General features: G+C 44.1%; 1 protein-coding gene across 1 annotated transcript; it reads right to left on the bottom strand.

Annotated features, from left to right (window-relative positions):
* LOC133505904 (sodium/potassium/calcium exchanger 3-like) lies at window positions 1-27,062 on the bottom strand. Its single transcript, XM_061829439.1, has 14 exons — window positions 27,042-27,062; window positions 25,956-26,087; window positions 25,189-25,263; window positions 24,286-24,370; window positions 18,433-18,445; window positions 18,192-18,245; window positions 13,109-13,243; window positions 9,473-9,629; window positions 8,244-8,388; window positions 8,054-8,163; window positions 6,496-6,520; window positions 3,144-3,256; window positions 2,796-2,861; window positions 1-2,362 (listed from the first exon to the last, which is right to left on the bottom strand). Exons 1-14 carry the CDS (start codon window positions 27,060-27,062, stop codon window positions 2,210-2,212), a joined length of 1,284 nt encoding a protein of 427 aa, XP_061685423.1. The 3' UTR covers window positions 1-2,209.
* Window positions 27,063-27,417: the final 355 nt, after the last annotated feature.

Below are 27,417 nucleotides of genomic sequence, written 5' to 3'. Positions count from 1 at the left end.
CAAAAGCCAAAACAGATGTCATAATTAAATGCTTAACACATGAAGAAACAGATGCCTGTAATTACACCCATGGCCAGCAAGTGGTTTCATGTGCACATGAAGCTTCAAGAAATTAACCCTTTCTTGAACTAATTGGCTGAATTGTTCCAAAGCTCCACGAGGCATCCTCTCACCAGGACTCACATTTAGCCTTTTCAGCTGTTCGATGTTCCAAACGGGTGTTTTATGAATATTCCTCAACTTTCACCATCTTGTTGCCACCCGTCCCAGCTTTTTTTGGAACAGATTACAGCCATAAAATTCCAAGATAATGATTATTTGCTAAAAATAAAGTTTATCATTTTGAACATTAAATGTATTGCTTTTGTAATAAATTAAATATATGTTGAATGTGAGGGGGGCAATTTAGAGTGTCCAATTAATGTTGCATGTTTTTGGGATGTGGGAGGAAACCATAGTGGCCAGAGAAAACCTACGCAGGCATGGGAGAACATACAATCTCCACACAGGCGGGGCTGGGAATTGAACCCCAATCCTCAGAACAGTGAAGCCGATGCGCTAACTGGTCAGTTTGTAACCACTATGTATAATTAGTAATATTTTAATAAATAGTCCAGTTTTTGCAATCACAATCTTTTTTTACATTTTATATTCCCCTGCCCAGTAAAAATTGTGTATCAAACCTTGGATCAAATTTTGTGATGTATCTTGAAACGCAACATTGGTGTGTCATTACAGTGCAAATGATTAGCTACAAATTAACTTACATACAAATGAATGTTAATATAATTAACTGTTCAGCATTATTGTAACACATTTTATGGAACCATATTGCTTTGAAATACAAAGAACAGGAACAACAGTGCTGGAAGTAAATTAAAATTAGGTCACAACATTTTTTGTATTCAAAAAGTCATGCATACCAAGCAGCATTTATATTTGCTCTTCTGTATGATACATGAATATAAAAATCCCAAAAAGACTTTTTTTTTTTGTGTAACAAAGAAGCAAAAGAATGCTTAACCTTACTGCTTGCTTTAACTTGGCAACAAAATGTCCCATACATATTGGTAAGAAATTTAATATTAAGACTCTTCAAAGCTAAAAATCAGTGACATATTTTATATTGCATTTAAAGAACATGGAGAAAGTGGCAACACTTAGTTCAAAAAATGTTAGGCTCAAACATAAGCAGGAAAAGACCACAAGCATTGCTATATAGAAATCTTAAACTATAAGGGTTGATAATACAAGATTTGGATCATTGACACTGACTTAAAGAGACAGTATAAAGTGGCTGAAATGCATCACCTTTTTTTCTCAAAAATATTTTGCCAAAAGTGCTATTGACCTGAAAGCTTGACCAGATGTTGGGAACAACCCAAGTAATCCGTACATAAAAAAAAAAAATAAGATCAGAAAAGAAGTTATGTGTAAAAATGTCAGATAGCACAGGGTTTTGAACAAATGGTGCATAAAGGCATGGAAAGCTAAGACAACCGAAAGCCGAAAGAAACTTTTTATGTCAGTCGAAAGCCATCATGCCGCAATAAATTTGCCTAGATTATTTGCTCCTTCCAAGGTTTCAGACAGGGGAGTTAAATGAAAAATCAGAAGAGTTGTCCAAGAGCCAAATACCACGGCCGTATCATCTGAAAAAGACAGGAGAAATACTAAAGAAAATTGTAGTGAATGATAGTAATGGCATAATTAACCACTGTACTGCACTCAAGTTAAGAACGATAACTGCCGTTGGATAAACAATATCTGCATAAGAGAATTACAGCAACTGTCAGTTTTCATACATACAGAGAAAAAGGTTTTTTCTTTTTGTTTTGTTTTGTTCTGGTTTAACAAACAAACAATACCTTCTTTATGTGGTTTTATACAAAACTCATCACAAACAGGAACAAACAAGCCAACTAAAACCCAAGTTCAGTTTCTCATTCGGTGAAGGAATGACACAAGCAGCTTCTTCACCAATGGCAGGCTAACTGTTGGTGATAATAAAATTAAGTTCCTTTCATTCAAGCATTTAGTGCATTAAAAATTTTCTGGCAGTAATTGTTGTTGTTGAGACTATTACACAACGCACCACAATTGTCGCTGGTGTGCATTGCACCAAAGATATATCAACTTTCGGGCCAAGAGGAAAATGGGGCTTCTCCTTCCATTTGCCAAAAGAATAAAGAATAGAGGAAGAGCAAGGTCAGTGGATGTCTCGGCACATTGGGAGGTTGACGAAGATGAAAACGATGAACTCAATGAGGATAGAGAAACAAAGGAAGATGGCATACGTGACGAGGCAGACTAGGCTCAATTTCCAGTCCAAAGTCCATTTATTCAAATGAACCCCCACGACCTGAAGGTAAGAAAGAAAGAGATAGACAATGAGCATTAAATCAAGGAACCAAATAATTTGGAGATCAAACTTTTAAAGAAATATCATGTATGTATATTGGCAACACTTCAGTTTTACACGACAGCAAACTTCAACATCAATCCGTCCATCGATCTATCTGTCTACCAGATGAGTGAGAGTGATGACATTGTCCGTGTGTGTGTGTGTGTGTGTGTGTGTGTGTGTGTGTGTGTGTGTGTGTGTGTGTGTGTGTGTGTGTGTGATATCTACAATGACAAGATGTGATATAGCAACAAAGCCGGTCAAACATGGTATGTTACGTATGTTCTTGCTCCCAGTCCTCCTGTATATGCGCAGTTTGCACTCAATGTACCCTTTTGTTGTCTTCCTCTAGGGTAGTATTCATTGTCAATTATATGTATGCCACACTCACAATGAAGAAGACTGAGGCCAGTAAGAGTCCAACAGAGAATATGAGTCCCCTGCTGTTGAGATGGACCTGAAGAGATAAAGGGTAAAATTCCGACCATGTTACATTTATGTTGTGAATATTATAAAATGTACCCTCTTTACCTAATTTTAATCTCATCCTGAATAAGATTACCAAACACTTCACTCACCAAGACCTAATGATACTATTCCCATTCAATGGCCATTAAAAAATGTGTAATTTTTGTAAAGAATCAACTTGATAATTGTTCATATTCGTTCTAAACCTAGTTCTGTTCTACTCTGGTCAAAGTCCAGTAGAGTCTCCTTTTGGTGTCTGACAAGCACTCACATTGGAGCCGTAGTCTATGCAGAGTGTTTGCAATGCCCAGGGCAGGCCCAGCCCCATAAGGATGTCAGAGACATTACTGCCGATCGAGTTGGAGAAAGCCATATCTCCCAGACCTGTGGCAAGGACAACAACACAGTCAAGGTCTCTGAGCCCTTCTGCTACTTGTTCTATTGCTTCACCAAAATAAATTAAAGACAATAAGATTAGGATGGTCAAAGTGTAAACCTGGTTACGGTGTGATCCAATGACACTGATAGAATATTTATATACAGTATTAGAAACGAGTAGAAACGAAAAAAAAAAAACATTTCAGCCAACTGTTATGAAACTAAATTGTATTGATGGGAAGTGAGATAATATAATTATGGTCTTAAAAAAATAAGTACTAAATATGATGTTGGTTGTCCTGGCAAAGCATGCCATAGAATACTAGTGGGTCCTTAACAAATCAGGAGATTCCATCTTCATCTTGCACCACAAGTGTGCACCGTGTGACGCTTGAACAAGAACAGATGTTCAGTACCTTGTCGTTTCTGTCAAAAAAAAGGTGCTTCAAGGAAGTCGGAAGTGAATCCGTTAGTGTGATAAGACGTTAGATCCTGTGTGTATCAAACATTTACCTACTACCTACCAAAAGTGAGCTACCTTTGTACCCACCACTAATTTGTGGGTAACATCGCTGTTAGCTTCCATACATCCAGGATATGCAGGCTGTGCTAATGGTGGTAGCAGCAACCTATTCAGCACTTCTTCCAATGAGTATTTTGTCAGACTTGACGTAACTAATATGTGCATTTCTGTGAAAAACCCAGTACACATGTAGTGTTAATTTAGCTGAGTTCATTAAATGTAGGTATCGTATTAGTTACGCCCATGTCCTTATGGCCCATTTAAGCGGTGTCTTTTGTGGGACGATGTGTTGAGGACAGCGCTGGTTTTGAATATTTCTTTGAGCGAATTCTATAGCTTCTGTGGCCCAAAAAAGGGTACAATGGCGGTCTATCCAGTGGCCATCTAGCAGTTCAGCTAGGACGCCAAGCACCAGGATCCCTATGGGGCCACTCAGTGCTGCTGCTGGTCGAGCACCACCGAGGCATGGTCGAGAGGCAGTGGGTGCTGATGTTGCTGCTGGTCGACCACCGCCAAGGCAGGGTTGAGAGGCGGCTCGGGGTCAGGCTCCGCCTAGGCATAAGTGAGAGGTATCTCAGGGTCAGGTACCGCCAAAGCATGAGTGAGGGTCGGCTCGGGGTCAGGCACCACTGAGACATAAGCGAGAGACGACTATTGCTCAGGTACCACTGAGACATGAGCGAGAGGTGACAGCTGGTCAGGAACTGCCAAGACATGAGCAAGAGGATGCTGCTGGCCAGCAGGTGCCACCTCAGACTGCTACCATCGAGGCTTGGTAGTAGGGCTTGCAAAAGGGGCACAGGGACTTGGGAACGTGAACTGGGAAACATGGGTGGCATTAAACGAGTTGACTCACAGGAAGATTTTGCTTGGCGTGAATGAAGCAGGAGGCATAAAGCTGAGCTTTACTTGGACGCATCCACTGGCCACCACGTAGGGGTCCTGGATAAATGGCCAAATGGGTGCCCCAGAAAATGTCGGAGGAAGTAGACTTGGGCTGCGACACATGAGCGTTAGAGAAAGGGAATGGTGACACAAATTGAAATAGGGAGGAAAAAAACAAAATCTATATCAGTCAGAATCCGGCAGCCAGTCATATAAGTCCTCCTCAAAATCTGAAAAATCCAAGTCTAATAAAACATATGGCAGTGAACAAGTAGGACGTGGAGGATAATCATAATATGTGGGTGGTGCAGGTAAGTAGAAAGGAGACAAAAAGAGTCCACCCGGAGAGTGTGCTCGGAGGCAGATTGGCGGCATGTAAAGTGGTGAGAGTATCATATCAGCTGGGTACAATGTTGTTGTAGATGGGCTTTTCCATTCCACCAGTGTTCACCAAGGGAATGGGTCATGATGGAGGCCCCCGTGGAGTCCAGCTCTCCAAATATCTACGAATAGCCAGCTTCCTATGCACCTTATCCTCCAAGCGACCCTACCACATGCCAATTGTAGTAATAAACAAAATAAATAAATAAATAAGAATCCTCCCTTATTCCCATTTTGTCATGTAGTACGTTATTTTTTCCACATTTTTAGTTCTACTGGTAAGCTTTGTTGTTGCATTTTGTTGAACACATCATCTCAAAGTATGTCCTTATTTGTTACATGGTCAGCTAATCCCATAAAGGTTTTGGCTGCTGCTTCTTTTGCTATTTTATCTGTAAATCCATTTCCTAATGATTCTTTGTCTGTATTTGATGTGTGTACTGCACATTTACATATGGCTATTTCTTTTGGTAATTGAACTGCTATGAGCAAATTTGTAGTAGCTCTACATGTGTCACTGTGTTCCCTGTAGTTGTCGCTATTCCTCTATTTTTCCAGTATTGTCTGTGTAGATTGTGATACCACTGTGAATACAGCAGCATTTGGTCTCAGATTGTTTAAGACTGTCCAATAAGATATTGTCTGTTCAGTGCAGTCATCCTAATCCAAATCTGGTTCTTTTTCTGTCCAATCAGGATCATTTCGTACTACCAAAACAAATAGTCCCAAACTCTTCCACTCCCGTTGTGATGACGTGTGTGGTGGTGTCCATTCCTGGTGTAGTGCATTTAGTTTGTCAGTCAGTCTTCTTCCTGTCACCACGACTGATATACCATCTGAGTACAGATAATCATGATTTTGTCTGGTGTGGGCTGTTATAAGTTTATCTTATACTACATTGTCACATGCAATGAGTCACTTCCTATGTGATTTTGTGGTTGTTCAATCATGTCTTGAGCTGTTTGCAGGCAGAAAATCTCCTGTTCTTGTGGGTGGTTTGTTTGAAATATGTAAGTTGTAATAATAGAGCGCTGGATTCCTATTTTGTAAGATATTTAACTGTCCTCCCAGTAATTCCTTTTTTTTTTAAATCTATTTACTTCTATTTTTCCTGTCAGAGAGGGAATTAAGTCCAGTCCTAGTTTCAGCAAGCCATCTCTTCCCAAAAAAACGTACGGGGCAAAATAAAACGTTGCATTTTGGGAGCATTAGTTGTGACATTTTTGATGGGGAGATGGCTGCTCTCATCCTCATCTGTGGCCACAATTATTAAATGTTTCGCATAAAGCCTCATAAATTTCTCCTTCCTCTGTCAGAAAGGTGTCAAGTTTCTTTTTCTTATTTTATAGCACTCTTTCTGCGTGTAGTAGTGTAGTATTCTCGAGGTTTGGTTCTGCCACAGTCACCCAGACGTGCATTCACTCATTCCTCATGAGTGTGGGAGCTTCCTACTCACCAGAGATGTCTTCACTTCCTTCGGCTTCTCGTTAACCCTCAGCCTCCAGGCACAAAGTCAAGGCCCGGTCCCGGAAAGGGTCTCAAGTGCTGTGGCCACGGTCTTTGCCTGGACGTCGACTCGGCCCCTGGAAACCTCAGGTATCTTGAGATCCGGCTCGAATGACCTAGTAAATGTCAGGTTCACCAATCAGACATTCATTAAACAGGACAAAAAAGGAAGCAAAGACACCTGTTCAAGTCTCGCGAGGAGAGAGGAGAGGAGCTGTCTCGTACAATTCACCACTGCACTCTCTGATTATCCTCTCCTCAGCACCTCTATTTATTTAGTTTTGAGACACCCTTTATTTACATGGATGTTACAAAAAGGAGACGACAAGCAAAACAGTTTGAAACAAGGTGTTTGTTCATGTGCATGTGCATGTGTGGAAGATTGCTGAATACATGTGTGGTCATCATTTCTTTAACAGGCAGCAGTTCTAACAGTTCAGATGATTAGATGTTTTTGTTCTTGCTATCTCCTGCTAGGAGGCTGCCACGTTATCTAGGGCAGAGCAAAGCATTTCTTTATTGGAAGCAAATGTATGATAATTATGATCACAATTATTCCTACAACCACCTTGAACAATAACAGAATATTTGGACATACAGGAGTTAAAAGTTTATTGCTAAGCCCACTTACAAACACAACTTAATCTATATATTACTTATTACTAATTTCAGTCAATCTTGGCTGGATGGTTGGCGCATTACATTCAACCAAGTACTGTATTATGGTTTACACTTTTCTTCACTTGTTTCTCAAATTTTAGGGGTGCTAGGAAAATGGGCTCCAATTGCGTATCACGTGTTGTGTATCATTATTCGTTGTTGATGAGGCATCTCAGCACACTATTTTTTTTTTTTGCTGTGCTGTGATAATTTTAGTTTCAGTATGACACCGTGAATGTGAACATGTGGACTCATGGCTTGCCTACACTGTCAGTATGTAGCGGAATATATGCTCATTCTAGTGTTCCAAAAGGAAAAGTCCAATTGTTCCTCATTGCCTCATGGGTGCCATCATATGGTATCTTACATGCATGCTGAAACACATGATAGCATTTATGCTAACATTGTAACCACTGTGTTCAGTTGTACTTCATTGGAGCAGTCCCACAACAGATTTACATAATTTGGAACACAGTGTGCACATCAGGCACCTCGCATTATAGGTTGCCTTGTCTATTTTTGAGAAGACTTTTAAGTGCACTTTATGATCCTGAAAAGACAGTACATAACTCTTAGAGCAAAGTTTGTGAGTATGCGTAGGTGCAAACGGGCAAGGTCATACTGTTGTAGCACCGAAGAAAAGGAGTCTGAGGCAGAGTGTTGAACACAGGAGCAAACCTCGTTTTAATGCAAACATCAACAGAGTGAACCCATGACGGCGGGAACTCTCTAACACACCAACACCGGAAGTGTCACCACCAATCACGTGCGGAACTTCATAACCTAACTCGAGCTCCCGTAGGTGAATTATGTTAAGCACCACACAAGCCCCCCCAGAATTCACCTACAGTCAAAATCTCTGTGCCGTGGCGGGACGATGGCCCGACCCCAGCGGGTGTGCACTGCAGGGGCCAAGGGGGGGCGGGGCCGTACAGTCGATTGAGTAAAGGGGCCAAGGCTGACGGGGTCGAGGACACCCCGGTAGGTGCAGGAAGGCAGGACAAAGGGGGCTGCCACTGGTGCATGGGGAGGGCCAACCCCTAAGGACGAGGAGGTCAGTCCTTCCTTGGGGCCTGAAGCTGAGCATGACCCACAGAAGCTTATCCAACCAGTTGCCGTCCGTCAAGCTGGCACGCAAGGCTGCTTCCATGGAGCGGTGGAACTGCTCGTAGAGACCGTTTGCCTGGGGGTGATAGGCAGTAGTGCGGTGCAGCTTGACCCCCAAACTCTCAGCGACTACGGTCGGAAGAGAGGTCGGGGGGTCCCGAAGCGCGCAACCCACGTGCCGACAAACGTCCGGGTCACGTCCGACGACGTCGTCTAGGAGAGGGGAACGGCTTCAGGCCAGCGGGTCGGCCTGTCGCCCATGGTGAGCAGGTAGGTGAAACCGTGCGAGGGAGGAAGCGGACCCACCAAGTTGACGTTGACGTGGTCGAACCTCCTCTCGGGGACAGCGAAGGACTCCAAGGGGGCTTTTGTGTGACAATGCACCTTAGCACGCTCACAGGCCACGCACGAGTCGACCCAGGTCTGCAACTCGTGGTCCGAGGCCTGGTCCGCGCTCATACGGGAGTACTCTAGACCCAGATGCACAGTGCCGACGACTGCCCTGGAGAGGCAATCCGCGACCACATTGGATTTGCCGGCGATGTGTTGGATGTCTGTAGTGTACTCCGAGATGAACGACAGTTGGCGTTGCTGGCGGGTGGACCATGGCTCGGCCACCTCGGATATGGTGAAAGTGAGGGGTTCGTGGTCTACATATGCCGTGAACTCACGGCCTTCCAATAGGGAGCGGAAGTGGCGGATCGCCAGCCAGAAGCCGAGGAGCTCCCTATCGAATGGCTGAGACAACATGGTAATAACACACGGTATCATCCGAGATCTCGTGGAGGGCGAATCCAGCCTCTGTCTACGCGAACCACGCTGTCGCGGACGTCTCCCAAAACTCCGCCAATTTGAGGATGGTGGTTGCCATGTTTGGTTCAGTCTCGGAAACGCCGGGACTGATGTTGGGGTCACCAGGAACAAAAAGGAGTCGGAGGCGGAGTGTTAAACACAGGAGCAAACCTTATTTTAATGCAGACATTAACAGAGTGTAGTGGGAACTCTCTAACACACTAACACCGTAAGTGTCAGCACCAATCACGTCCGTGCAGAACCTCGTAACCTAACTCGAGGTCCCGTAGGTGAATTATGTAAAGGACCACACTGTATTAATATCCATTCAGTAGTTCAACATGTACAGTATAGTGAAAAATAAATACCACATTGATAAGTATCCGAGAGGCCATTGTGAGGCGGGTTCTTGGGGAGAAATGACTGGTGATCATGATCCTCATGCCAGCCTCGCAGAAACTCATTTGGTGTGGGTATGCAAACATGAGCTTATCTACCATCAGTACGGCTGGGTTATATTGGAAGGAAATGAAACATAATGTTCATTCGACATCTGAGTGTTCTCCAGGAACACGAGTACAAATATTTAATTTCATTATGCATTTAAATAGGCACACACTTGCAGCCCGATGGGGGCACAAACCAGTGCAATCTGTAGGCCGGTCCCAAGCCCGGATAAATGCAGAGGGTTGCGTCAGGAAGTGCCAAACAAATATGAGCGTTCATCCAAAGAATCCCATACCGGATCGGTCGTGGCCCGGGCTAATAACGCCTTCCCCTGTTACTGCTAACCTGCAGTGCGTCGGTGGAAATTCAGCTACTGTGGGTCGAAGACGAAGAAGAGGAGGAAACCGGATCCATCGTCAGAAGAAAAAGAGGAATGCACAGAGCCTACAACTGAGTGTAGGGACTTTGAATGTTGGGACTATGACAGGAAAAGATCAGGAGTTGGTTGACATGATGATTAGGAGAAAGGTTGATATTCTGTGCATCCAAGAGAGCAGGTGGAAAGGTAGTAAGGCTAGAAGTTTGGGAGCAGGGTTTAATTATTCTACCACGGAGTAGATGGGAAGAGAAATGGAGTAGGGGTTATTTTAAAGGAAGAGCTGGCTAAGAATGTCTTGGAGGTGAAAAGAGTATCAGATCGAGTGATGAGACTAAAATTTGAAATTGAGGGTGTTATGTATAATGTGGTTAGCGGCTATGCACCACAGGTAGGATGTGACCTAGAGTTGAAAGAGAAATTCTGGAAGGAACTAGATGAAGTAGTTCTGAGCATCCCAGACAGCGAGAGAGTTGTGATTGGTGCAGATCGTAATGGACATATTGGTAAAGGAAACAGGGGCGATGAAGAAATGATGGGTAAGTACGGCATCCAGAAAAGGAACTTTGAGGGACAGAGTGTGATGGACTTTGCAAAAAGGATGGAGATGGCTGTAGTGAACACTTATTTCCAGAAGAGGGAGGAACATATAGTGACCTACAAGTGCGGAGGTAGAAGCACGCAGGTGGATTATATTTTGTGCAGACAATGTAATCTGAAGGAGGTTACTGACTGTAAAGTAGTGGTAGGGGAGAGTGTAGCTCGATAGCATAGGATGGTGGTGTGTAGGATGACTCTGGTGGTGGGTATGAAGATTAAGAAGACAAAGGTAGAGCAGAGAACCATGTGGTGGAAGCTGAGAAAGGAAGAATGTTGTGTGGCCTTTCGAAAAGAGGTGAGACAGGTTCTCGATGGACATCAGAAGCTCCCGGAATACTGGACGACGACAGCCAAGGTACTAAGAGTGACAGGCAGGAGAGGACTTGTGTGTGTCTTCTGGTAGGAAAGGGGAGAAGGAGACTTGGTGGTGGAACCCCAAAATACAGGAAGTCATACAAGGAAAGAGATTAGTGAAGAGGAAGTGGGACACTGAGAGGACTGAGGAGAGGCGAAAGGAGTACATCGAGATGCGACGTAGGGCAAAGGTAGTGGTGGCAAAGGCTAAGCAAGAGTCATATGAAGACATGTACACCAGGTTGGACACGAAAGAAGGAGAAAAGGATATCTACAGGTTGGCCAGGCAGAGGGACAGAGATGGGAAGGATGTGCAGCACTTAAGGCTGATTAAGGATAGAGATGGAAATGTGTTGACTGGTGCCAGCAGTGTACTAAATAGATGGAAAGAAGACTTTGAGAAGTTGATGAATGAAGAGAATGAGAGAGAAGGAAGAGTTTAAGAGGCAAGCATGAAGGACCAGGAAGTGGCAATGATTAGTAAGGGGGAAGTCAGAAAGGCACTACAAAGGATGAAAAATGGAAAGGCAGTTGGTCCTGATGACATACAGGTGGAGGTATGGAAGCAATTTGGAGAGATGGGTGTGGAGTTTGTGACCAACTTATTCAACAGTATACTAGCAGGCGAAAAGATGCCTGAAGAATGGAGGAAAAGTGTTCTAGTTCCCATTTTTAAGAACAAAGGCGATGTTCAGAGCTGTGGGAATTATAGAGGAATGAAGTTGATGAGCCACACAATGAAGTTGTGGGAAAGAGTAGTGGAGGCTAGACTCAGAACAGAAGTAAGTATCTGCGAGCAACAGTATGGTTTCATGCCTAGAAAGAGTACCACAGATGCATTATTTGCCTTGACGATGCTAGTGGGAAAGTACAGAGAAGGTCAGAAGGAGCTACATTGTGTCTTGGTGGATCTAGAGAAAGCCTATGACAGAGCAGCAAGAGATGGAGACATGCACTGGAAAGGAGAGGAATGAAGATTAGCCTAAGTAAAACAGAATATATGTGCGTGAATGAGAAAAGTGGAGGGGGAAGAGTGAGGCTCCAGGGAGAAGAGATAGCGAGGGTGGACGACTTCAAATATTTAGGGTCAACAGTCCAGAGCAATGGTGAGTGTGGTAAGGAAGTGAAGAAACGGGTGCAAGCAGGTTGGAACAGCTGGCGGAAGGTGTCTGGTGTGTTATGTGACAGAAGAGTCTGTGATAGGATGAAGGGCAAATTTTACAAAACAGTGGTGAGGCCAGCCATGATGTACGGATTAGAGACGGTGGCACTGAAGAAACAACACGAAGCAGAACTCGAGGTAGCAGAAATGAAGATGTTGAGGTTCTCGCTCAGAGTGAGCTGGTTGGATAGGATTAGAAATGAGCTCATTAGAGGCACAGCCAAAGTTTGATGTTTTGGAGACAAGATTCGAGAGAGCAGACCTCGATGGTTTGGACATGATCAGAGGCGAGAGAGTGAGTATATTGGTGGAAGGATGCTGAGGATGGAGCTCCCAGGCAAAAGAGCGAGAGGAAGACCAAAGAGAAGGTTTATGGATGTGGTGAGGGAAGACATGAGGGCTGTTGGAGTTAGAGAGGAAGATGCAGAAGATAGGGTAAGATGGAAAAAGATGACACACTGTGGCGACCCCTAACGGGACAAGCCGAAAGAAAAAGAAGAAGAAGAAGAACACTTCGCACGTGCCGATTGCACCCACTATTTCTGCCCTATAATTGGAAAATAATGTAAAATCTGAACAAAAGAAAAGAATGTTAACAGTGGTTTTACTATACTGCTCAATTTTACTATTGGAAAAATATTATTTTAACAGTATACATTGAAGAAAATAAGTATTTGAACACCCTGCTACATTGCAAGTTCTCCAACTTAGAAATCATGGAGGTGTGTGAAAATTTCATCGTAGGTACATGTCCACTGTGAGGGAGATAATCCAGAAATCACAATGTATGATTTTTTAATGATTTATTTGTGTGATACAGCCTCAAATAAGTATTTGAACACCTGAGAAAACCAATGTTAATATTTGGTACTGTAGCCTTTGTTTGCAGTTACAGAGATGATTTTAACCGTGGTCCTCAGAACTTTGAGGCCAACACTCTAACTAGTTGGCCCACTTGACTGGAGAAAAATAGTGACATGCTCAATACTTATTTCAACCGCTGTATGTTGCTAAAACGCAGAGACCATTTAAATAGTAAAAACTATATGAATCAGTCACACATTGTTACCTTTCTTGAGCAGGACTGCGTTAGCATCACAAGTAATTTCTTCCAGGTCAGTGCTTCCTGTCAACCCATTGATCAGATTCACTGAGCTCCTGTTACGATTGTTGAGGTAACTTTGCACTCTGTAGTTAAACCTGAAAGTGACAGATGGACAAAACACAGTTGTTATGTACCTGAACCCGACTAAATGGGCTCTTTGCACTTAACAATGGCCCGCAATATAAGTTGCAGATAGTACGTTTTACCATTTTAAAATTTTGTCCAAAACGACAGACATTTATTCATAGCTTTGAATAAACAATGAAGTTGTGCCCATCCAGCCATTTTCTGAGCCACTTATCCTCACAAGGTTAGCGGGAGTGCTGGAGCATATCCCAGGTGTTTTCGGGCATGAGGCGGGATATACCCTGAGCTGGTTGCCAGTCAATAACAGGCCACACAGGGACAAACATTCAGTCACAATCACACTTAAGGGAAATATGGAGTCTCCAATTAACCCATATTTTTGGGATGTGGGAGGAAACTGGAGTGCCTGGAGAAAACCCACACAGGCACAGGGAGAGAACATGCAAACTCCACATAGATGGGACCGGGATTTGAACCCCAATCTTCAGAACTTTGAGGCCAACGCACTAACCAGATGCACCACAGTGGTGCCCAAGTGTGTGTTTAAAATGTTTTTTTCCTCAAAAGTAACACAAACAATACCATGAAGATTGCTTAATTCCAGCGTGCACACGGCCATTGTAATTAGATGCAGATTTCCCACCTTTTGAACTCACTCATGATTATGTATATATACTTTCCCCAGGAACCTGCTTTCATTGCAGCATATGAAAACATTGAATTAAATGGTGAAAAATACTTTTTCAAGGAAAAGATCCAGCAACTACAAAAAGTAACTGTGAATAATAGCGGCTATGATGACATTTGACTGTATACAAGGTTAGATGGGGAAAGGTTATATATAATGTCTTCAGCCCTACATGTACTCTATATACATATACTCTGTGAGGTTTTTCATGCTTGTTCATGGACCTGATGAAGAATGCCCAGCAAATTCCTCTGTCTGTCTGTCTGTCTGTTTCTCTCTCTTTATTTGACACAAATAATGCAAAACAGATTAAAAAAAAAAAAAAAAAACTTAAATACAAAAAACATAATGATGGACCGGGATTCAAATCCCTGCCCCACCTGTGTGGAGTTTGCATGTTCTCCCAGTGGCTCCGTGGATTTTCTCCAGGCACTCTGGTTTCCACCCACATCCCCACAACATGCATTGATTAAAGACTTAAATTGCCCGTAGGTGTAAATGTGAGTGGTTCCTTGTTTCTATGTGCCCTGCAATTGGCTGGCAACCAATACAGGGTGCACCCCACCTCTTGCCCGAAGATAGCTGGGATAGGTTCAAGCACTTCTGCAACCCTTGTGAGGATATCCAGCTCAGAAAATGGATGGATGGACAACACAATGATGGATATTTTCTGCCTGGATACATAACTGCAAATGTACAAATGAAAATTAGTACATTACTATCTCTCTCTCTCTCTCTCTCACTTCTTGTACAGCGCAGACGCTTTTTTCCTTGCTCTGCTTACTTTGCCTCTGTTGACATCTCTTTTCCTGCTGATAAGCGTGTTTTGTCTTTTTAAAAAAATAGAAGCAGCGATTCTTAGATACTTTTTAACACCATGGGACTGTAATTTTCTTTTTCGTGGATAATCTGTTGTTTCATCTTTATGTAAGCCTTGCCTGCTAATTAGCACCAGCCCGGTTTTAGCAACAAGACCACTCGTCAAGATGCTTCGCTCCTCTACTCAGGACTATCATGAGCTACTACTGAGGATGTTGATTCTGGAATCGAAAATCTACCGTTTTGAAGTCTTTGTGGATGTAAATGGATAGTTGGGGAATGAAACCACTCTCCCAATGTCGCAAAAGTGTGGAAACAGTCACACATAGGCTGCCTCAACCCCGCGTGAGCTGCCATGGATGGTCATAACAGCGAAGAGCAAGAAAAAAAGAAAGTGAGTCAATGCAAAATATCAACATCAGACTTAAGAAGAGATTTGAGCCACTTTTACAAGATCCTGGCCATGAATTCTTAACCCCCACCACCACTGAAAGGTATAAAATTAAATAATCCAAGAAAAAATTGTTAATAGTTGGTGATGGAGCCGTCAAGGATGTCACACGCTTTTGTTATGTGAAGAATACCAAACTCCTGTGTTTTACTAATGACACGGTGTCTGATATCTCTCAAAAAACATCATGGGGATCACTGATCAGCATCCAACTGTGAAATCTATTATACATACAGGGGCCCTGGATGTTCTCAAGCAGGTATTGAAGCGAGATTTAATTGATCCCCTCACAAAAGTGCAAGGTTTGGATGCTGAGGTTTTGATAAGAGGAGCTCTCTCACTTGTACGATTTGGAAATGAATGTCTCTCGAGGCTCTGTCAATTGAATAAGTGGTTAAGCGAAGTGTGCACTGCACTATCTGTGAGTTTCATTGACAATTTCTGCGGGTTTTTTTTGGGGGGGGGCGTAGACATCAAAGCATATAGTTTCTGTCTAAAGAGAAAATAAGTTAAGTTATTGGCTGCCCACATTTTATACTCTGTATGTCATTCACCGCCCCATAAAGAAAATGTTTATAAAAATCAAGGACAAAAGGATGCAGTTGTTCCCAAACAATCCGAGGAACAAGAAACAAGGCGAGACATGGTACAGACAGACTCATTTGGGTCATCCAAACAATCAGAGGAGCAAATGACAAATGGAATGAGCCAGCACTTTAAATCTCTCACACCTCTTCTTGCACCACTGGAGCCATCCATACCTTAGAATTTCCTCTTTACGACTAAACCTTCTGCAGTAAATTTTGGCTTCCCCTCTCCTCGCCTGAAAGCAATACTAGGTCTGATGGATAGGATGAAGACTATTGTCAACGTTGGAGCCCAGCCCTAGGGATGCCAAGATTTCCCTCCTATCCCCCTTGCTTGAAACCACCAGCCACAAAGATATCAAAGGCCTCTTCTGCACTCAAGAAGACTCTTGTCTGTAAATCTCACTGATATCTTTTCCAGAATAACTCAGCCCCTATGGACATCAGGCATTTTTCATCCCTGAAAATACAAGATATTACAAGGCAATAGGGATATGGCTAATCCTGACCATTTTATGTGTATTTTCTAAATTGCAGATTCTTTCAAAATTTCAGCCAATCTCTATTTCTATTGGGAAAAGGTACATAAATGAGAATACTCCCACAAAATTTATGCAGACTGTCTGTTCCACAGACTGTGAATGCTGAGACAGTTGATGAACCTTTGGACAATTTCACCTCGAAAATCTGAAATGCCATGAACCTGTTGCTCCTGATAAAACTATGACCATCCTGAGGCAACCTATAACATTTTGGAGGAGCACAATTATGGTCAAGAGGTCTAGATCAAAGTGTAGGAAAGCAGAACGCAAGTGGAAAAAAAATCAACTCCAAATTGACTGAACTCTACAATTTTTTTGTAATTTCAGAACTTGTAACATCCACCAAATGCAATGAGTTTGCCTGTTATTTTGGTGAAAAAAAAATACAATCTATCAGGTCAAAAGTCAGCACAAATCAGCCATATGATAAAATAATTCTACATCTGAAACTACCCAGGGAAAACTCTATTACCTTGTCAGAATTTGATACAGTTGAGCAAAAAACTGTAACCACCAACAAGCTGGCTCATCTCAATACCATCTGACTTTTTCAAAACTAAGGTTTCTTATGGAGTCAGTGCTAACTGACTAGCTAGCTGCTCACTTCAGTCTAGCGAGTTTCCTGCAGCTCTTAAAGTAGCTGCTGTTAAGCTTCTTCTAAAAAACAGAGCACTGGAAATTTCCATGTTAGCAAGCTGTAGCCATATCTTAAATCTTCCTTTTATATCAAAGATTCTTGAGAAAGTTACTTTTAATCAACTCAGCAATTTCTTCTCTCAAATTTAAATGGATGTTTTGACAAATTTCAATCAGGTTTCTGAACTCATCACTCTACAGAGTCGACTGTTATGAAAGCGCTCAACGATATAAGGTTGAATACTGACTCAAGAAAGTTGTCAATTTTGATTTTGAAGGATCTCAGTGTGGCTTTTGATATAGTAAAAGCTAATCCACGATTTTATCTGAAGTATATTTGACTACTGTAATGGTCCTCTGACTGGAGTCCCCAAAGAGAGCATTAAACAGCTGCAGTTCATTCAGAATGTTGCAGCTCGGGTTCTGACCAGAACAAAGAAGTCAGAGCATAATACTTCAATTCTAAAGTCCTTCCGCTGCCTTCCAGCTTTAGAATAGATTTTAAAGTTCTGCTACTGGTTTATAAATCACAAAATGGTTTAGGTCCTGAATACATGAAAGAAATGCTTACAGAATATAAAGGCAGTAGAGCTCTGAGATCGACTGACTTGGGTCAAAAAGTGGAGCGCAGAGTCTAAGGCAAACATGGTGAAGCAGCATCTAGATACAGTATTATGCTGCACACAAATGGAATTAGTTGCCAACAGAGGTGACATCAGCCCCAAGTGTGAATGTTTTCAAATCCAGGTTAAAAACTGTTTTTTAAATTGTACTTTTATTTTACTTGTTTTTAATATATATTTTTTGTCATAATTTGTATTGTTTTTTTCTCCAATTTTAAATGTTTTATCTCTTTGAACTCAAATCCTTTCAATCATGTAAAGCAAAGTGAGTTACCTTGTGTATGAAATGTGCTATATCAATAAATTTGCTATTACTAAATGGGATTATTTTATCAATACCATAAGTGCAATTTTACAGTAAATATTGACTTCTATACCTTCATTTCCACGTAAATAAGAAAAGGTATGTACTCTGTTAGAGCCCTTCTCCAATTTGCTGCTCGGTGGCTTGGAGGACATAAAAAAGATGATGTTCCTTGAACACCGTCCATTGAATAAAGCAGGTTTTCAAAACCAGGAACAACTGAGTCGTAACCCAGCAATGCGAGAAATGAAGTGCAAAGAACCCATTGTCAATTTGACAGAATAAAGTCATCCAAAGGTGACTCACTTCATAATGATGATGGAGATGGCGTACATCAGAACCAAGACAAGCGACTCACACCTTGACACAAGCATATACAAAAAGTCCTTATTTTTACTGATGAAGAATTTGACTAAAAATGAAAAAATATACTTTTTTTTCTCACCAGCACACCTTCTCATCATAGATGAACTAGAGAGATAGAGAAAAATTTCAGTTACCTTTTCTCATCATATTAGACCAAACTATGTCTAAGTCTGATTATTACCTGTATCCTAACCCTATAATCAGAAATATCTATATTTCTAGTTAAAAGTACACTATAAACTTTCATAGGTGAATTTGATTTGACCTTTTATAAACGTAACCCTGTTTCAGTAATTTTTGCAGGACACAGTTGTCATGATCCTGTCGCTCCAGCCCGGGCGGTGCGGGTAGCCGCGCGGTTGCGCTGATTGGGAGGCGCACACCTGCGCCTCATGTGGTCTGATTATCCGGTGTATTTATATGACCGTTCCTGTCCAGGAGGTGGTGATGCCGCTGCCGCCGCCTTCTCACGTTCCTGTCCAGGAGGAGCTGGGGAGTTCCGTGGAGCAACCCCGAAGCTGGAGAGACTTCGGGATGGCTGTGATGGTGGCGGTCATGGCTCTGGTCCTTCTCTCCATCATCCTCTTCGCTCCTGAGGGCTCCCAGCCGCTTCAGGACCTGGCCTCGTTGGTGACCAATCCACGGCTGCCTCCTGACCAAGCCTCGGTGGCGACCAGTCCCTGGTCGTCTCGCAACCACGGCATGGGACGTTCTCGTCCGGAGCAGTGGCCTGCCTCGGTCTGGTTCCTGCTTCACCGTTTGGTTCCTCACAGAGGTCGTCATCCCGAATCGCCCCGTGGGGACCCTTGTGCTTGGCGTCCGGGTCGTCCTCCTGACCTGTCCACCCGGACGCCTTGCGCCTGGGGTTCGATGGGGGGGGGGGGGGTGCCCCCCTCCGGACCTCCCTTCCGCCACCCCTGCCTGTGTTAATTATTGTCTGTTTCTTTCATTTAGGCATGTCTGGGAGCCGTGCCTTTGAGGGGGGGTACTGTCATGATCCAACCCGGGCTGTGCGGGTGCCCGCGGGGTTGCGCTGATTGGGAGGCGCACACCTGCGCCTCATGCGGGCTGATTATCCGGTGTATTTATATGACCCCGATGACGACTGGTTCCCGGCCAGTTCGGTGAGCTTCATGTCCCATTCGAGTACTCCCGTATCCCTGATCGACAACCCATGTGTACCGACCTTCGCCTGTTCTCCGACAAACTCCGTAAGCATGACTCCTTTGACACTTCTGCCTGCTTTGATCTTTCTCCCGTGTACCGACTCCTGCCTGCCCGCTCACCTGCTATCTTCGCCCGACGTCCCAACGACCGGTGCTGCACCTGACTGCCTGCCCAATCCCCGACCACGAAATAATAAACGTTTCTCCCCGAACTACCTTGCATCATCCGAGTCTTGCATTTGGGTCCTACTCCCGTTCCGATGGGTCGTGACAGAATGATCTGGCCATAACAGGACCCAGCAGGAACGACGCAAGGTAGACCGTCTACCGGAGGACCAAGCCTGTCCGATCCGGGTAGGTTCCTTGACGTCCTCCGCTTCCGTGTCTTACGCTCCGCCAGCGAGGTATGAATATGTTCCGAACACGACCCGTGCGGCTCCTCATATTCTTCTAGACTCTGACTTTTCGGAATATGAGGATGACCTTGATTTGTATGACCGGCTGCCTGAGTACGACTCCGATGATTTCGATGATTAATCTCTTTGCCCGGTCTTTCATCCCAGTCAGTTTGTTTCACCTCCCCGCATTTCCAGCACCAGAGCGTCTTCGCCCGGTAGGTCCAAGTACACCAATCAGTATGAGGGAACCCGCTTGGCCATCTACCCGGGACCTCCGCGTGGCGGCCAGAGGAGACGCCCCGGCCGGGCGCTCCCTTGTGCCTCCCGCTGCGCGGCAACTAAGACACCGTCCTCCCACTCCTCGCCGGCAACGGCGAAACCGGCAGACCCGCAGCTGGTGGCGAAGCTTCCAGCCCAGAGGGAGGAGTAGCCGCCAAATCACGAGGCGTTCTGCCGCGAAATGCGGGCGCAGATAGAGCGGCAAAGCGCCGTATTGGCGGCTCTCACGGCCCAGGTCCGGCAAGGATTGGCGAACCAGCTGAGCTACGCTGACGTCGCAACTGTGACGGACTCGCTGCTGACGCAGGTTCACGTGGCAGTTGGAACTGACCCGCTCCCGAGACACGCACACGTGTCAGTTTCGACTTACTCTCTGCCTACTCTCGTTCACGTCGCCGTGGAAACAGACCTGCCACCTTGCCAAGTGCACGCTGCAGTGGGAACGGACCCGCCACCTTCCAAGTGCACGTCGCAATGGGAACGGACTCGCCACCTAGCCCAGCGCACGTAGCTATGGAAACGGATCCGCCTCCTCGCCATTCCCACGTCGAAGTTTTGGCTGTTCCGAGCAGAGCTCACGCGGCAGTTGGAACTGACTCTCTGCCGACTCTCGTTCACGTCACCCGAGAAACCGATCCGCCACCGCGCCATACCCACGTTGCTGTTTCAACGAATGCACTGCAAGCTCACGTGGCAGTGGGGACCGACCCGATGCCGCCTCACGTTGCTGTCCAGGAGGTGGCGACTTCTCCGCAGCCGCTTCTCGTCCGTGCCCTGGAGTACCAGTGGCGACCGGCCCGCGGTCGCTCCCCGTTCCTGCTTCGTCTGCGACCGGCCCGCAGTCGTCCCCTGTTCCTGCTCCGACAGCGATGGGCATGTTCATATGTTCCCGTCCAGGAGGTGGCGATGGTGTCCCCGCCTTCTCACGTTGCTGTCCAGGAGGAGGTGGCGATGGTGTCGCCGCCTTCTCACGTTGCTGTCCAGGAGGAGGTGGCGATGGTGTCGCCGCCTTCTCACGTTGCTGTCCAGGAGGAGGTGGCAATGCTGTCGCCGCCTTCTCACGTTGCTGTCCAGGAGGAGGTGGCGATGGTGTCGCCGCCTTCTCACGTTGCTGTCCAGGAGGAGGTGGCGATGACCAGAAAAGAGCTGGCACCACCGTTTCCAAGGTGACTGTTGGTAATACACTAGTACATCCTGGTTTGAAATCATGGATGGCACGGAAGCTTCCTCTCCTTAAACCAGCACATGTCAAGGGCCGTCTTAAGTTTGCCAATGACCATTTGGATGATACGGAGGAGTCATGGGAGAAGGTTTTGTGGTCTGATGAGACCAGAATGGAACACTTTGGTCATAATTCCACTAACCGTGTTTTGAGGAAAACGAATGGATGAATGCCATCCCAAAAACAACATCCCTACTCTGAAGCATGGCGGTTGTAGCATCATGCTTTGGGGGTGTTTTCTGGAAGAAGCATATCAAGTTTCTGGCATGGCCGAGTCAGTCTCCAGACCTAAACCCAATAGAAAATCTTTGGAGGGAGCTGAAACTACGTGTTTCTCAGCAACAGCCCAGAAACCTGTCTGATCGAGAGAAGAGCTGTGTGGAGGAGTGGTCCAAAATCCCTCCTGCAGTGTGTGGAAACCTGAAGAACAACTACAGGAAACGTTTGACCTCTGTACCAAATATTAACAATGGTTTTCTCAGGTGTATGTTTTAGAGACAAGATTCGAGAGAGCAGACTTTGATGGTTTGGACATGTTCAGAGGCGAGAGAGTGAGTATATTGGTGGAAGGGTGCTGAGGATGGAGCTGCCAGGCAAAAGAGTGAGAGGAAGACCAAAGAGAAGGTTTATGGATGTGGTGAGGGAAGATATGAGGGCAGTTGGGGTTAGAGAGGAAGATGCAGAAGATAAGATAAGATGGCAAAAGATGACACGCTGTGGCGCCCCTAACAAGACAAGCCGAAAGGAAAAGAAGAAGAAGTTTTCTCAGGTGTTCAAATACTTATTTGCAGCTGTATCACACAAATAAATCGTTAAAAAAAATCATACATTGTGATTTCTGGATTTTTCTTTTTTGATAATCTCTCTCACAGTGGACATGCACCTGCGATGAAAATTTCAGCGATCTCCATGATTTCTAAGTGGGAGAACTTGCAATATCGCAGGGTGTTCAAATGCTTATTTTCTTCACTGTATGTCAGGAAGCCAGAGTACTCCCCAGACATGCAAATTCCACAGGGAATTACCACAGACAAAATTTGAACAGAGAACCTCCTGGGTATCATTATTATTATTGCTGCAAAGATGAGGAAAAATACATTGTTTTTATTTTTCGTATTATGAAACTCAAAAAATATTGTGCTCCAAAATGCAGATTATAGACTAGATGATGAATTTACTGCACCACATTTCTCCAAGCCATGTCATATCCCCTGTGTTTCTACCTCATTATCTCACTATGATTACATAAAATGCAATCAATGCAAATGCAATATATATGGCGGCACATAATTTTCATTGTAGGTGCATTCCACATTGAGAGAGATAAACTAAAAAGAAAAATCCAGAAATCAAAATGTATGATTTTTTTACGATTTATTTGTGTGATACAGCTACAAATGAGTATTTGAACACCTGAGAAAACCAATATTCATATTTGGTACAGTAGCCTCTGTTTACAATTACAGAGGTCAAACATTTCCTGTAGTTGTTTTCCAGGTTTGCACACACTGCAGGTGGGATTTTGGAACACTCCTTCTGGGATGTTGCTGAGAAACACGGATTTTCAGCTCCCTCCAAAGATTTTCTATTGGGTTTAGGTCTGGAGATTGGCTAGGCCATGCCAGAACCTTGATATGCTTCTTGGTTTTCCTGGCTGTTTGCTTCGGGGTCATTGTCATGTTGAAAGACCCAGCCACAACCCATCTTCAATGTCTGACTGAGGGAAAGAGGTTGTTGCTCAAAATGTCACAATACATGGCCGCGGTCATACTCTCCTTAATACAGTGCAGTCGTCGTGTCCCATGTGCAGAAAAACACCCCCAAAGAATGATGCTATCACCCCCATGCTTCACAGTAGGGATGGTGTTCTTTGGATAGAACTCATCATTCGTCTTCCTCCAAACACGGTTAGTGGAATTATGACCAAAAATTTGCATTTTGGTCTCATCTGACCACAAAACCTTCTTCCATGACGTCTCTGTATCATCCAAATGGTCATTGGCAAACCTAAGACGGGCCTTGACATGTGCTGGTTTAAGACGGGGAACCTTCCGTGCCATGCATGGTTTCAAACCATGACAGTGTATTACCAACAGTTTCCTTGGAAACGGTGGTTCCAGCTCTTTTCAAGTCATTGATCAAGTCCTGTCGTGTAGTCCTGGGCTGATTCCTCACTTTTCTAAAGATCATTGAGACCCCATGAGGTGATATCTTGCTTGGAGCTCCACTCCGATTGAGATTGACATGGTCATGTTTAGCTTCTTCCATTTTCTAATGATTGCTCCAACACCTTTTTTCACCAAGCTGCTTGACAGTTTCTCCATAGCCCTTTCCAGCCATGTGGAGTTGTACAATTTTGTCTCTGGTGTCTTTGGACAGCTCTTTGGTCTTGGCCATGTTACAAGTTTGAGTCTTACTGATTGTATGAGTGGACAGGTGTCTTTATGCAGCGAACAACCTCACACAGGTGCATCTGATTCAGGATAATACATGGAGTGGATGTGAAATTTTAAAGGCGGACTAACAGGTCTTTGAGGGTCAGAATTCGGCCGGATAGACAGGTGTTCAAATATTTGTTTGCAGCTGTATCACACAAATCGTTAATAAAACATACATTGAGATTTCTGGATTTTTCTTTTTAGATTATCTCTCTCACTGTAGACATGCATTTACGAAGAAAATTTCAAACCCCTTCATGATTTCTCAGTAGGAGAGCTTGCAATATAGCAGGGTGTTCAAATACTTATTTTCTTCACTGTATATATATGTACACACACACACTAAGTGGTACAGTAAAGAAAATAAGTATTTGAACACCTGCATCATTTCTAAGTGGGAGAACTTGAAATAAACTAGGGTGTTCAAATACTTATTTTCTTAACTGTATAATGTAAATGCTCATGTCATGTACAGCATCATCTAGCAGCTGAAACATGAGCTAAAAGTTTGCTCATCACATATTTTCATACCAATGATGGATGTGAAAACCTCAGGAGCAGAGCTGCCTGCAGCCATGAAGGTTGCACCTGCCACGTCCTCACTGAGATGAAGATGCTGCAAACAAGAAAAGAGTTGTTAAGTCATTATTTTTTTTCCATCCAACCTATGCTGTAAAATATTGTTTTCTGTCACAGAAAACTGTAAAAATAATTTATGAGCTGGGCATGGAACCGCAAACACAATATATTTAAAATATGACTCAAATTTGAATTTTTTTTTTTTTTTTTTAAATGGATACTAACATGACATGTCTGATGTCTGTTCTATCTCTGTCCTTTGTCAGTTGGGATAGGCTCCAGCTTACCCATAACCATATTGCGGGTAATCGGGATAGAAAATGGACATGTAATCTCTTATGTTTATGTTTTTATCGTGTGGATTTGTCTGCGTTTTTAGTTTTGTACAACCTCCTTTTACATTGTGGACTTTTTTTTTGTGATGATGTTAAGAATTCTTACCCTGCGACTGACTGACAACTTAGTTCAGGGTGTAGTCCACCATTCGCCTGAAGTTAGCTGGGGTGTCACTAGCAAAATCACGTATCCTTGTGAGGATAAGGGGCTTGGGGAATGGATGGCTGGTTGGTAAGGGTTCTCAGAAGGAAGAGCCTATTAAACTTTTATAAGAATCCTGATGACATTTAATGTTTGAAAACCAATTGTAGTCATTTTTAAACCAGTTCCGTTCAAATCTTGTCTAATTTTAGGATAAAATCTATATAGGATTTGTATTCAAGATCAAAGACGATAATGTCAATCCATCTAAATCCATCCACCAAATTAACAATTGCAACAATTGAGCAACAGCTAACAACAGTCAACAATAGGGGGAAAATAATTAACTCAATAGATTATTTATCCACATATTTATACCTCGCAAATCTTCTCCAGGGAAGGGACAAAGTAGTCATCACAGACCAGAGCGAGGACACAGAACATGTAAATAGTCTGTGAAGAGTGAAATATACAATTGTAAGAACTTTAATAAGTGTGGCGGCACAGTTGATCAGCTGGTAAAGCGTTGGCCTCACAGTTCTTAGGTCTCAGGTTCAATCCCGGACCCGCCTGGGTGGAGTTTCCATGTTGCCTGCGTGGGTTTTCACCAGGCACTCCGGTTTCATCCCATATCCCAAAAACATGCAACATTAATTGGACACTCTAAATTGACCCTAGGTGTGATTTTGAGTGCGGCTGTTTGTCTCGATGTGCCCTGCGATTGGCTGGCAACTGGTTCAGGGTGTACCCCACCTCCTGTCCATTGACAGCTGGGATAGGCTCCAGCACTGAGCGCGACCCTCGTGAGGGTAAGTGGCAAAGAAAATGGATGGATTAATAAATGTTGTGTTACTATATGTGGTGAAATGGGATTTTAGTGTTTAACAATCACAATTGTTGCAGTGGTTTAGTGATACTTTTCTTCAACCCTGTTTTATCTTTCGTGCACATAATTGAAGAACAATAACCATGACAACCATGACCCCCAACCCCTGAGCCATCACTTTATTTAGGTAGAGGGGTTTGTGTGTGCTAATAATCCCCAGAACGAAGAGGTCTGCGGCTTCACGCCCCTGGTAGGGTCACCCATGGCAAACATGTCTTACAGTAGGTGAGGGACCAGTCAAAGGACAGCTCAGACAAACTCTGATGATGACGATGAAGTATACATGAACCTCAGTTTCCTTTGCCTGGACGGTGTTCACTGAGCCCCCCTCTGGAACCAAGAAGTGGGGCTCGAAGGCATGCCTCGTGGCCGGGGCTTGACCTATGGGCCACTGCCAAGCACATCCATAGGGGAATTTTGGGTCCTACTTCCCATGAGTTCACCCCCTGTGTTAGGGACCAAGGGTTTTCAGGTGCATGGTGAGCTGGGCTGTGGACGAAGGCAGACACCATAGAAGTCTAATCCCTGGCTAAAATAAATGTCTCTAAGGAGAGGAAATGTCTAAGGAGAGGAAATGTCACTTCTCTCTCCACTTGTGGGAGAGATTGAGATGTTCCAATTTAATATTCTCTAGTTGGGCTCACCTCTACACATAGTTTAGGCTCTGATACTGGTCCTCTTCAGGGGTGTTGGAATATTTTCTCTCTGGAGTTGCCCACAGTGAGAGAAGCTGAGGAGGTGTGGGCAAACTTATTGTACCCAACTCAATGCATATACATTGGGATTTACCAAGGTGGACTAGAGCGTAGCCTCTCTTCGTTTTTGGTTTGCGGGACAGGTTCTGAGAGTTGTTTGTGCCAAAAGGCGTTAGGGTCACCCTAACCTAAACAGCAGTTCTGAGCGTGCACTATTTTTGAGTCCTGACGTAGGGTGCGTTTGAACGGTTTTGCTGGTGATTTCAATGCTTACGTGGGCAGTGAAAGTGTAACTTGGAGGAGCATGATTGGAAGGACCAGAACCCCCCAGTCAGAACCTGGTGGTGATGTTATGAGACTTGTGTTATCATCATGGAATGTCTATAATGAACACCATGTTCAGACAAAGAAGTCCAAATGTTCACTTAGTACACCCTCGGCTGCAGTTCAATCATAAACTTTGCAGTGGTGTCACAGGACTTGTGGCCGTGTGTCTTGAATCTTCTTCTTTTGCTTTCGGCTTGTCCTGTTCAGCGTTGCCACAGCACGTCATCTTTTTTCCTTGTAAGCCTATCTTCTGCATCTTCTTCTCGAACACCAACTGCCCTCATGTCTTTCTTCACAACCTCTATCACTCACCTTCCTCTCACTCTTTTGCCTGGCTGCTCCATCCTAAGCACCCTTCCACAAATAGACTCATTCTCTCGCTTACGGACATGTCCGAACCTTTGTCTCCAAAACACCCAACTTTGGCTGTCCCTCTTATGTCCTCGTTTCTAATTCTATCCAACCTGCTCACTCCTAGAGAGAACCTCAACATCTTCATTTCTGCCACCTCCCGGACTGCTTCCTTTTGTCTCTTCAGTGCCACCATATCTAATCCGTACATCATGGCCGGCCTCACCACTGTTTTATAAACTTTGCCCTCCATCAGGCCTGTAGGTCGGGGGGTGAGATCCTTCCCCAAGTGGAGGAGTTCAAGTATCTTGGGGTCTTGTTCACGAGTGAGGGAAGAATGGAGCGGGA

Source organism: Syngnathoides biaculeatus, chromosome 9 (assembly GCF_019802595.1).
Source record: "Syngnathoides biaculeatus isolate LvHL_M chromosome 9, ASM1980259v1, whole genome shotgun sequence".
Classification (NCBI taxonomy): Eukaryota; Metazoa; Chordata; class Actinopteri; order Syngnathiformes; family Syngnathidae; genus Syngnathoides; species Syngnathoides biaculeatus.
Note: the sequence above shows the minus strand (reverse complement) of the source record. Positions and strands in the feature narration are given on the sequence as shown.

Coding starts and splice junctions, on each gene's coding strand:
- LOC133505904 (XM_061829439.1), bottom strand. CDS start 27,062: ATGGAGCAGCCAGGCAAAAGA. Junction 25,264..25,955: donor ACTTCATCGTCATCATCAGA/GTTTGTCTGAGC, acceptor CACTCTTCACAG/ACTATTTACATGTTCTGTGT. Junction 9,630..13,108: donor GTCCTGCTCAAGAAAGGTAA/CAATGTGTGACT, acceptor ATGTTTCATTTC/CTTCCAATATAACCCAGCCG.